Source organism: Theropithecus gelada, chromosome 9 (assembly GCF_003255815.1).
Source record: "Theropithecus gelada isolate Dixy chromosome 9, Tgel_1.0, whole genome shotgun sequence".
NCBI lineage: Eukaryota > Metazoa > Chordata > Mammalia > Primates > Cercopithecidae > Theropithecus > Theropithecus gelada.
Genome location: NC_037677.1, coordinates 94,081,973 through 94,092,566, shown reverse-complemented (window position 1 = coordinate 94,092,566; position 10,594 = coordinate 94,081,973). Strand labels below are relative to the sequence as shown.

Here is a 10,594-nt window from a genome sequence, read left to right as displayed (position 1 = left end):
AGTAGCTGGGACTACAGGCACACACCACCAGGCTGGGTAATTTTTTTTTTTTTTTTCTATAGATACGGAGTCTTCCTGCATTGCCCAGGCTGATCTAGAACTCCTGGGCTCAAGCGATCCTCCTCTGCCTCGGTTTCCCAAAGTGTTGGGATTACAGATGTGAGCCACTGCGCCTGGCCAGGTACTATATTTTAAACAAAAAGAATCTAGGTAATGACAAGGACAGCACAAATTCCTATAACGAATGCAAAAGTGTCTTGATATCACAATGTCTAGCACAGAGTTATTGGAGGCTGTCCTGCCCAGCACGTTACAATTTACAAAGCTGCTTCTCTGAAGCTGGATTTAGGATCTGTCTTAAACTCAGCAGTGGGGACTGGAGCAAGATCACAGCCGCTCGCGTTGATGGTCACTGTTGCTTCCGGCGCAGGTTTGGTTTTCTTTGGGGTTGCCATTTCAACTAGACGGCCTCGGGGTAGCCCAGATTTGGATCCTCTGTCTTATCTGCGTTGCAGAGGTGGGACCACCCCTCTTTCACATAGCTCCGGTTCGCAAACACTCCGCCCCGCACAAAGATGGCGCGGAGGCGGGCTGGGCCAATGCGGAGTGGCGTTGCTCCCGGTTGCCTAGGTAACAGCCAATGGGCAGCGGGAATTGTGCCCAGTGCGGTCGCCTGGGATGGCGGCGTCAAGTGGGGCAAGCGCTGGTGGAGGTGGCGGAGAGCAAGGTGGCAGCCGGGAGCCCATCAGAGGAAAAGTCCGAGGCGCCGGAGCCCTGCGTCCAGGCGTGAAGGTCATCCCGAAAGGCCAGTCCCAGGTTGGCTGGAGGCGCAGGAGGGAGGGGGCTGGGAAAGAGTATGATCGGCCAGGTGGGCACTGAGGAACCCAGCACGAGATGACCGGGCTGGGGGATGCGGCTCCACCTCTGATACGCTGACCCGAGGTCGGCTGCCTGTGGGGGACCCAAACCTGAACCCTTTAGTCTCCACCGCGGGGGTCGAGGCCCAGGAGAGCCGACTGGACTGGGGTTAGCGAGCAGGGGGTGGAGGGTTGCATCAGGGGAATTGGCAGACCCGTGGGAGCGTTAGACCCTGCCGGGCGGGAGAGCGGACCAGGATAGCAGGAAGCAACCGGGCGGGAACGTGAAAATGGGGTGCGAGAAGGTGTTACCTTGTTGTGGTCTAGGGCTTTGTTTTCCCTGGACCCGCCTTTATTTCGCTGGTGGAGAGAACTCCAACATATGGAAGCCTGGGGAATAGGATGCTTCAATTCGTTGATGGGGGGTATCCCTGCAGTCTAGCATCTCTGAACTGCTTAGGTACCAGCAGGAATAGCTGCTATATCGGAGTCCAGCCCAGGCATTCCCTTTCCGGTGAAATGGGATCGTATTCTGGCAGTATTACTCCCTAGTCCCAATCACCCCCAGGTCGGGTCATCATCGCGTTTTTTTGTTGTTGTTGTTGTTGTTGTTTTGTTTTGTTTTTTAAATATTCTTTTTGGCGCCAATTTTCTTCCCACTTTCTTCATTCTAACCATCCCACAGTCTTCCTAAACGAACCCTTCATATAGCAACGATACATTTCTTTACTTTTCACATGAGGAAAGAGGAGGTTAGACTTAACAATGAAAAACAGTTATTTCGAGCTCCTTTTAAAACACCTAAAAAAGAATATTTAGGCCGGGCGTGGTGGCCCACGCCTGTAATCCCAACATTTTGATAGGCCGAGGCGGGTGGATCACGAGGGCAGGATTTCAAGACTAGCTTGGCCAAGATGGTGAAACCCCGTCTCTACTAAAAATACAAAAATTAGCCGAGCGTGGTGGCGGGCGCCTGTAATCCCAGCTACCCAGGAGGCTGAGGCAGGAGAATTGCTTGAACCTGGGAGGCGGCGGTTGCAGTGAGCCGAGATCCTGCCCCAGCACTCCAGCATGGGGAACAGAGCAAAAACTCCGTCTCATTAAAAAAAAAAAAAAAAAAAAGAGTATTTGACTTTTTGTTCTAGGTTCTTAACAAGGTTAATCTTTGTTCATCAAAGCCTTCATTTTCTTCTCTTTAGGATTCTAAAAGCCTATGAACTGCTTTATTACTGAAATAATTTGACAAGACTGTTGTACCCTGGGAAGGGGGTTTTGGGGAGACATGTGGGTAGTTAGGGTGGCTGCCTCCAACCAGTATTCTCTAACTGGATCTCTCCCACCGCCCCATCCTTTTTGTTTGTTTGTTTGTTTGTTTTTCTTTTCTTTTCTTTTTCTTGAGATAAGGTCTGGCTCTGTTGCCCAGGCTGGAGTGCAGGTGTGGTGCAGTCACTGCTCACCCTGGCAGCCTCAAATTCTGGGCTCAAGCAATCCTCCTGCCTCAGCCTCCTGAGTAGCTGGGACTACAGGCATGCACCACCACATCCAGCTAATTTTTTAATTGTTTTGTAGAGATGAGGTCTCACTATGTTTCCCAGCTTGGTATTGAACTCCTGGGCTCAAGTGATCCTCTTGCCTCAGCCTCCCAACGTGCTAGGATTACAGGACTGAGCCATCATGCCTGGCCCTTTTCCTCTTTGTGTCAGTTGTTTTTTTTTTTTTTTTTTTAATCCTCTTAAATTGGACACAGGTTACTGTGAATACAAAAATGTTCTTTAATAAGTTGATTTCTTAAAATTAGAAAAAGATAAATAGAATGGAAACAAAAATTCTCATTACTGTCTCAGAGTTCTGTTTGGAAATAAGAAAATAATAATAAAGAAATGTCTGGGGCAAAAGAAAATGAAGATAGCAGGAATGTAGTCTATAGTGCAGACTAATAGTGTATTGGTTTACAGGGACAGAATAGTAATTTTCTTTTTTTTTTTTTTTTTTTTTGAGACGGAGTCTCGCTCTGTCACCCAGGCTGGAGTGCAGTGGCCGGATCTCTGCTCACTGCAAGCTCCGCCTCCCGGGTTTACCCATTCTCCTGGCTCAGCCTCCCGAGTAGCTGGGACTACAGGCGCTCGCCACCTCGCCCGGCTAGTTTTTTGTACTTTTTAGTAGAGACGGGGTTTCACCGTGTTAGCCAGGATGGTCTCGATCTCCTGACCTTGTGATCCGCCCGTCTCGGCCTCCCAAAGTGCTAGGATTACAGGCTTGAGCCACCGCGCCCGGCCGTAATTTTCTTTTATGTAAATGTTTGGACTGATCCTTTGCAACCAATCTATCAGGAGTGCAGAAAGGGTGAGTGTCTGTTTAGAAGTGTGAATCATCTTGGCTTGTGACTGGATTCCATGGGTATATTTGTAGCCTAAACCCCTAAGCCATATATTCTTTTTAAAAAGATGATTTGGATAACTGATACAAATACTGATTTGCATCTCTTATTAAAGTATTGGGCCGGACACGGTGGCTCACACCTGTAATCCTAGCACTTTGGAAGGCTGAGGCAGGCATATCATTTGAGCCCAGGAGTTCAAGACCAGCCTGGGCAACATGGTGAAACCCTGTCTCTACCAAAAAAGGCAAAACTTAGCTGGGTGTGGTGGCATATTCCTGTAGTCCCAGCTACTCAGGAGGCTAAGGTGGGAGGGTGGCTTGAGCCCAAGAGGCAGAGGTTGCAGTGGCTGAGATGACGCCACTGCACTCCAGCTTGGATGACAGAGCGAGACTCTGCCACACAGACAAAAAAAAGAAGTATTGGGCTTTCAGTCTTCATCAGCACTGGCTGTATTTTGTTAAACTAGATTTGTCTCAATGACCATGGTTACTGGTGAAACTCCTTTTTAGGTCAGTAGCTGTGGTTAGTTATATAATATATTATATATATATTATTATATATATTATATATAGTAGTATATATATATATATATATATAGTAGCTGTGGTTAGTTATATATTATATATTAGCATGGTTAGTTATAAAAGTCATAAAATCCAGACAATGTCTCAAATAGTGACAATATCAACTATTTGGGCACATGTGACAGTTTCTAGCCAAATGTATTCAACCATGGCCTGAGATCCATGGATTCTACGCATGTTCCCTTTCAGTAGCACTTCTGATTGTGGTCTTGGCAATGGACATCATTTTGGCAAGCATCTGCTCAAGGGAATTTGCTACATGTCCCTAAATCAAAATGGAATGGAAGTTTGTAGTATGTACTATTAGAAACCAATGGGAGAGGATGGTGGCAGGGTTAGGTTGAAACATGGTATTCCAGTTATTATTGCCATATAACAAATTACCCCAGAATTTAGCAGCTTAAAACACCCATATGGTGGCCGGACGCGGTGACTCACATCTATAATCCCAGCACTTTGGGAGGCCGAGGCGGGTGGATCATAAGGTCAGGATATCGAGACCATCCTGGCTAATACAGTGAAACCCTGTCTCTACTAAAAATACAAAAAATTAGTCAGGCGTGATGGCGAGCACCTGTAGTCCCAGCTAATTGGGAGGCTGAGGCAGAAGAATTGCTTAAACCCAGGAGGTGGAGCTTGCAGTGAGCAGAGATTGCGCCTCTGTACTCCAGCCTGGGCGACAGAGCAAGACTCCATCTCAAATAAATAAATAAATAAATAATACCCATATGATGCTCATGGATTCTGTGGGTAAGGGAATTTGGACCTGGCACCATGAGGAGGCCTCTTTCTGCTCCCTGATATGGGATGGAATGCAAGCTCAGTGACTGAGGGCTGGAATCATCTGAAGGCTGCTTCACTGATGCCTGGTACCTGAGATAGGATGATTCAAAGGTAAGGACAGCCAACTGGAGCACCAATATATGACTTTTCTGTGTGGCTTGGCTTTCAGTGTTAGCCTCTGGGTAGTCAGGCTTTTTATGTGGTGGCTCACGTCTCCAAGTGTGAGTGTATCAGTGACAAGATGGAAGTTGCATCACCCTTTATGATCTAACCTCAGAACACACCACCATTTTCTTTTGAGACAGAGTTTCGCTCTTGTTGCCCAGGCTAGAGTGCAATGGCACGATCTTGGCTCACCGCAACCTCTGCCTCCTGGGTTAAGCAGTTCTCCTGCCTCAGCCTCTCAAGTAGCTGGGATTACAGGCATGCGCCACCACACCCAGCTAATTTTGTATTTTTAGTAGAGATGGGGTTTCTCCATGTTGGTCAGGCTAGTCTTGAACTCCCGACCTCAGGTGATCTGCTCGCCTCAGCCTCCCAAAATGCTGGGATTATAGGAGTGAGCCACCATGCCCGGCCCACACCATCATTTTCATTGTGTTCTATTGTTCCAAGCAGTCACAAGCCTACTCAGATTCAAGGAAGGGGAGGTAGATTTCACTTTTTTTTTGAGACGGAGTCTTGCTCTGTTACCCAGGCTGGAGTGCAGTGGCGCAATCTCGGCTCACTGCAACCTCCGCCTCCTGGGTTCACTCCATTCTCCTGCCTCAGCCTCCTGAGTAGCTGGGACTATAGGCGCTCACCACTATGTCCGGCTAATTTTTTGTATTCTTTAGTAGAGACGGGGTGTCACTGTGTTAGCCAGGATGGTCTCGATCTCCTGACCTTGTAATCCGCCCACCTTGGCCTCCTAAAGTGCTGGGATTACAAGTGTGAGCCACCACGCCCAGCCAGATTTCACTTTGTGATGGGTCAGCAGCCAGGTCAAATTGTAGACAAACATGTAAGACAGAAGATACTATTGCAAACATCTTGGAAATACAGTCTGCCACATTTGGTAATAACAAGGTAACGTTTTTGGTTTCATTGGCTTCCTTAAAATATTTAGGGTATAATCCCCAAGAGCTAACAGCATACTGAAGAAGTGGTTAGGGGCTGGGCGTGGTGGCTCATGCCTATAATCCCAGCACTTTGGGAGGCCAAGACAGGCAGATCACATGAGGCCAGAAGTTTGAGATCAGCCTGGCCAACATAGTGAAACCCCATCTCTACTAAAAATATGAAAATTAGCTGGGTGTGCTGGCACACCTGTAATCCCAGCTACTCAGGAGGCTGAGGCACGAGAATCTCTTGAGCCTGGGAGGTGGAGGTTGCAGTGAGCCAAGATCACAACATTACACTCCAGCCTGGGTGACACTGTGAGACTGTGTCTCAAAAAAAAAAAAAAAAAACGTGGTTAGGTGTACAACTTGAGAACTAGTACTTTGTCCATAAATAACCCTCAAACTGGAGAAACGTTCCCTTCTTTCAGCAATCTTCTACTGGTCCTCCTGGAACAAGGTAGAATGCCACTCTTTGGAGGCTTCATGTAGCCTTGAGAAAAAGTAAATAAATACAAGGCAGTACTTTCCCTGAGTCCCTGTGTAGTCAATATGACTCCTCAAATCCCACCGCAATAACTCTTTCCAAATTTTGAGTGAAAACAAGTTGGTTAACTGCTGCCAGACATCTAAAGGAAATACTTATAATCTTTTTATATACATAGTGATTTTGTGTTTACGTTTTGGAATGGTTGTTTAATTATAAGATTTAGTGGAAGATACCGTCCTTCAGATTCTAACTGACGTGCTTTGAAGGAATGAAACTTCAACCATAAGCTGACTTTTAGTGCTGTGACTTAGTTCCGGGAAGAGCTGAAGATTGCCTGATCAAAATGCCTGTCTGTACTGGAAAGAGTTTTCTTCTGCTATTCTGATGGAAAACTGCTTCTCATGCTCTTATTAATGTTGTATTTGCAATGGAGTCATGTTGGCCTCTACCCCAGCACACTCCGATGCTGGGCTGGTGATAAGAGACTTGTGAGCCTGAAATTGGATGCTGACCTTGTGGGACATTGATAGGACAGAGATGACACGACAAGTACCAGCATCCCCTCTCAGAAAATAGCTCCCACAGGTTTGGAGGTAGTTGACTACAAGAAAATAATGGTCCTTTTCTCGGATATCTTCTGTGTGAGAGATACTGGAAATGGAATGTTTGACTGATAACTGAAGAAGGGAGAAAGTCCTATGGGAGTGGCCCCCAAACATCTCGAGAAGAGTCTCCACAAGGTTGCCCTTCATTTAGGCGAGAAATGAATCTTTTCTCTTATTTGGGTGAGAGCACAGGGATTCTTAGAACTCATCTGTCCTCATGGCTGGGACAGAGCCAGGGTGTAGAAGATGTCGTTGAGCCCTGCTGTGGTCAGGCCTAGCTGTTTTCACATCAGACCATGTCTGGGTTTTTGGTGTCTGTATCAAAAATCATTATGTTCTGGCTAGGCACGGTAGCTCATGCCTGTAATCCAGCACTTTGGGAGGCCAAGGCAGGCAGATCACATGAGGCCAGGAGTTCGAGACCAGCCTGGCCAAAATGGTGAAACCCTGTCCTACTAAAAATACAAAAAGTAGCCAGGTGTGGTGGTGGGCACCTGTAATCCCAGCTACTCAGGAGGCTGAAGCAAGAGAATTGCTTAAACCCAGGAGACGAAGGTTGCAGTGAGCTGAGATGGAGCCACTGCACTTCAACCTGGGTGACAGAGTGAGAGTATCTCAAAAAAAAAAAAAAAAAAAAAAGTGTTCAGGTCCCTCTGCTGAAGCTACTCAGCAAAGTCACCAGCACCAGTCTCCATTAAACAAACAAACAAACAAAAATAAGGCCGGGTACGGTGGCTCAATTCATCCCACTTCACACTACCACATTCATTTTCCTTACACACTGCCTTCATCATATTACATCCTGGTTCACAAACCTGCAGAGGCCGCCTCTTTTCCTCCCTCATGTGTGCTGTAAACTCTTACGCCCAGCTTTCAAAGGTCTCTTTAAGTTAGCCTGAGCTAAAAGCAGAGGCTATGCTGTACAGGGAAAAAGGACTAGCATAGTCAGGGGAGGCTGCCAACAAACGTGATTACCTCTCTGGGCTTCTATTTCTCCTATAAAATGAGAGGTTGGACTAAATCCGTGAGGTTCTTTTCAGATGTATTTATTTATTTATTTATTTATTTATTTTGAGACAGGGTCTTGCTCTGTCACCCAGGCTAGAGTGCAGTGGTGTGATCTCAGCTCACTGCAACCTCTGCCTCCTCCCGGGTTCAAGCAATTCTCCTGCCTCAGCCTCCTGAGTACCTGGGATTACAGGCACCTGCCACCATACCTCGCTAATTTTTGTATTTTTAGTAGAGATGAGGTTTTACCATGTTAGCCAGGCTGGTCTCAAAATCCTGACCTCGTGATCTGCCCACCTCAGCCTCCCAAAGTACTGGGATTACAGGTGTGAGCTACCATGCATGCCCAGTCTATTTTTTATTTTTATTTATTTTTATTTTTTACTTATTTATTTTTTTTGAGACAGAGTCTCACTCTGTCACCCAGGCTGGAGTGCAGTGGCCGGATCTCAGCTCACTGCAAGCTCCGCCTTTTGGGTTCACGCCATTCTGCCTCAGCCTCCCGAGTACCTGGGACTACAGGCGCCCGCCACCTCGCCCGGCTGGTTTTTTTTTTTTTGTATTTTTTAGTAGAGACCGGGTTTCACCGTGTTAGCCAGGATGGTCTCGATCTCCTGACCTTGTGATCCGCCCGTCTCAGCCTCCCAAAGTGCTGGGATTACAGGCTTGAGCCACCGCGCCAGGCCTATTTTTTATTTTTTAATTTTACTTTTTTTTTTTTTTTTGAGACAAAGTCTGGATCTGTCGCCCAGGCTGGAGTGCAGTGGCGCGATCTCGGCTCACTACAACCTCTGCCTCCCGGGTTCACACCATTCTCCTGCCTCAGCCTCCCGAGTAACTGGGACTACAGGCGCCCGCCACCATGCCCGGCTAATTTTTTGTATTTTTAGTAGAAACAGGGTTTCACAGTGTTCGCCAGGATGGTCTCGATCTCCTGACCTTGTGATCCTCCCGCCTCGGCCTCCCAAAGTGCTGGGATTACAGTAATTTTACATTTTTGACATGAGGTCTTGCTATGTTGCCCAGGCTGATCTTGAACTCCTGGGCTCAAGTGATCCTCCCACCTCAGCCTCCCAAAGTGCTGGGATTACAGGTGTGAGTCACTACACCATGCCTGTCTTCAACTTTAAGATTGTGGCTACATGTACCTACGCAGGCTTATTTCCTATTACTCCCCAAATAAACCCTCAACTGTAATGAGACCAGGCTTCTTATTTTGCAATGGAACATCTCGTGTTCACATTGCCCTTAGAGTGTTCCTTGCCCTTTGAGTGTTGGTTCCCCATGTTTTCCTTTTTTTTTTTTTTGAGACAGAGTCTTGCTCCATCACCCAGGCTGGAGTAACAGTGGTGTGATCTTGGTTCACTGCAACCTCCGCCTCTCAGGTTTAAGTGATTCTCCTGCCTCAACCTTCTGAGTAGCTAGGATTACAGGCTCCCGCCACCATGCCCAGCTAATTTTTGCATTTTTAGTAGAGACGGGATCTCACCACTTGGCCAGGCTGGTCTCAAACTACTGACCTCAGGTGATCCCGCCCACCTCGGCCTCCCAAAGTGTTGGGATTATAGGCGTGAGCCACCACCCCTAGCCTGTTCCCTATGTTTTCTGATTCTGGAATTGTTCTTTGCCTTCTCCACTGCTTGTCTGCTTGTTTTAAATTCTGGCCATCTCATGTCTTTGTTAATCTCTGCCATCAAGTTGGCACTTAATCACATTATCTCTGGCATAAATCAGTGTTTCAATTGTTAGTCTTATTAACTAGATTATAAACTCGTCAAGGGAAGATACTGTATTTTGTACATCAACTGAGCACGTAGTAGGTATCAAGTAAATATTTGTAGATTAATCCTCCATTTCCATCCCAGGTCATAGAAAATAGGAACTGGCTGAAAACTTTTAAGATAAGCAGGAGGATGAGAGCACCTGGGCAGAGGTGGAGTTGATGGTGCTGGTGGTTGTTGGAGACATGGGTATTTTGGTTAAATGCACCTAAGGCAGCGTACACTTACCAGGCTGGTGGCCTTTAGAATGTATCTACAAAATTGCTTTGCAGTCCTTTCCTCCTGCCATTCCATGACACTGGTTCTCCTCTGCTTATTTCCTACAGTTTTCGTCCTTTTATCCTGTAATCTGTCACCATGACCCTGACAAAAGGTTCCTTCACCTACTCCAGTGGGGAGGAATATCGTGGCGAATGGAAGGAGGGTGAGAAGGACCCCTGGGGAGTGTCCAATGATGAACACTTCATTTGCTGGAGGACAAATACATCAGCATATGTAGCCAGCTTTATGGGTTTTCATTTTCAACTCCAGGATTTAATTCCACATAGTGCCTGCCTTTCCTTTATTCCATTTTAGGATTAAATAAAGGAATTCGAAAATGCTATTTTTAATTCAACCTCCAGGAATGAGTTATATCTTTCTGGTTTTTTGTTTGTTTGTTTGTTTGTTTGTTTGTTTTGAGATGAGGTCTTGCTCACTGTGTTGCCCAGACTGGAGTGCAATGGTGCGATCTCGGCTCACTGCAACCTCTGCCTCCCGGGTTCAAGCGATTCTCGTGCCTCAGCCTCCCGAGTAGCTGGGATTACAGGCACCTGCCACCATATCCGGCTAATTTTTGTATTTTTAGTAAAGATGGGTTTCACCATGTTGGCCAGGCTGGTCTCCAACTCCTGACCTCAGGTGATCTGCCCGTCTTGGCCTCCCTAAGTGCTGGGATTACAGGCATCAGCCACCATACCCTCTCTTCTTTTTTTTTTTTTTTTTTTTTTTTTTTTTTTTTTTTTTT

At 46.6% G+C, this 10,594-nt stretch overlaps 1 protein-coding gene across 3 annotated transcripts in view; it reads left to right on the top strand.

Moving 5' to 3' along the window:
- Positions 1-376: 376 nt before the first annotated feature.
- MORN4 (MORN repeat containing 4) overlaps positions 377-10,594 on the top strand; it is a 19,772-nt gene continuing 9,554 nt past the window's right edge. For 2 of the 3 annotated variants that reach the window (XM_025396882.1, XM_025396884.1), the window contains exon 1: positions 377-816. In XM_025396882.1, the coding sequence (XP_025252667.1) occupies positions 576-816 (241 nt within the window). In that variant the 5' untranslated portion in view covers positions 377-575. Of the gene's footprint in view, positions 817-9,914; positions 10,013-10,594 lie in introns of all 3 variants that reach the window. The other variant, XM_025396883.1, reaches the window with a different exon arrangement.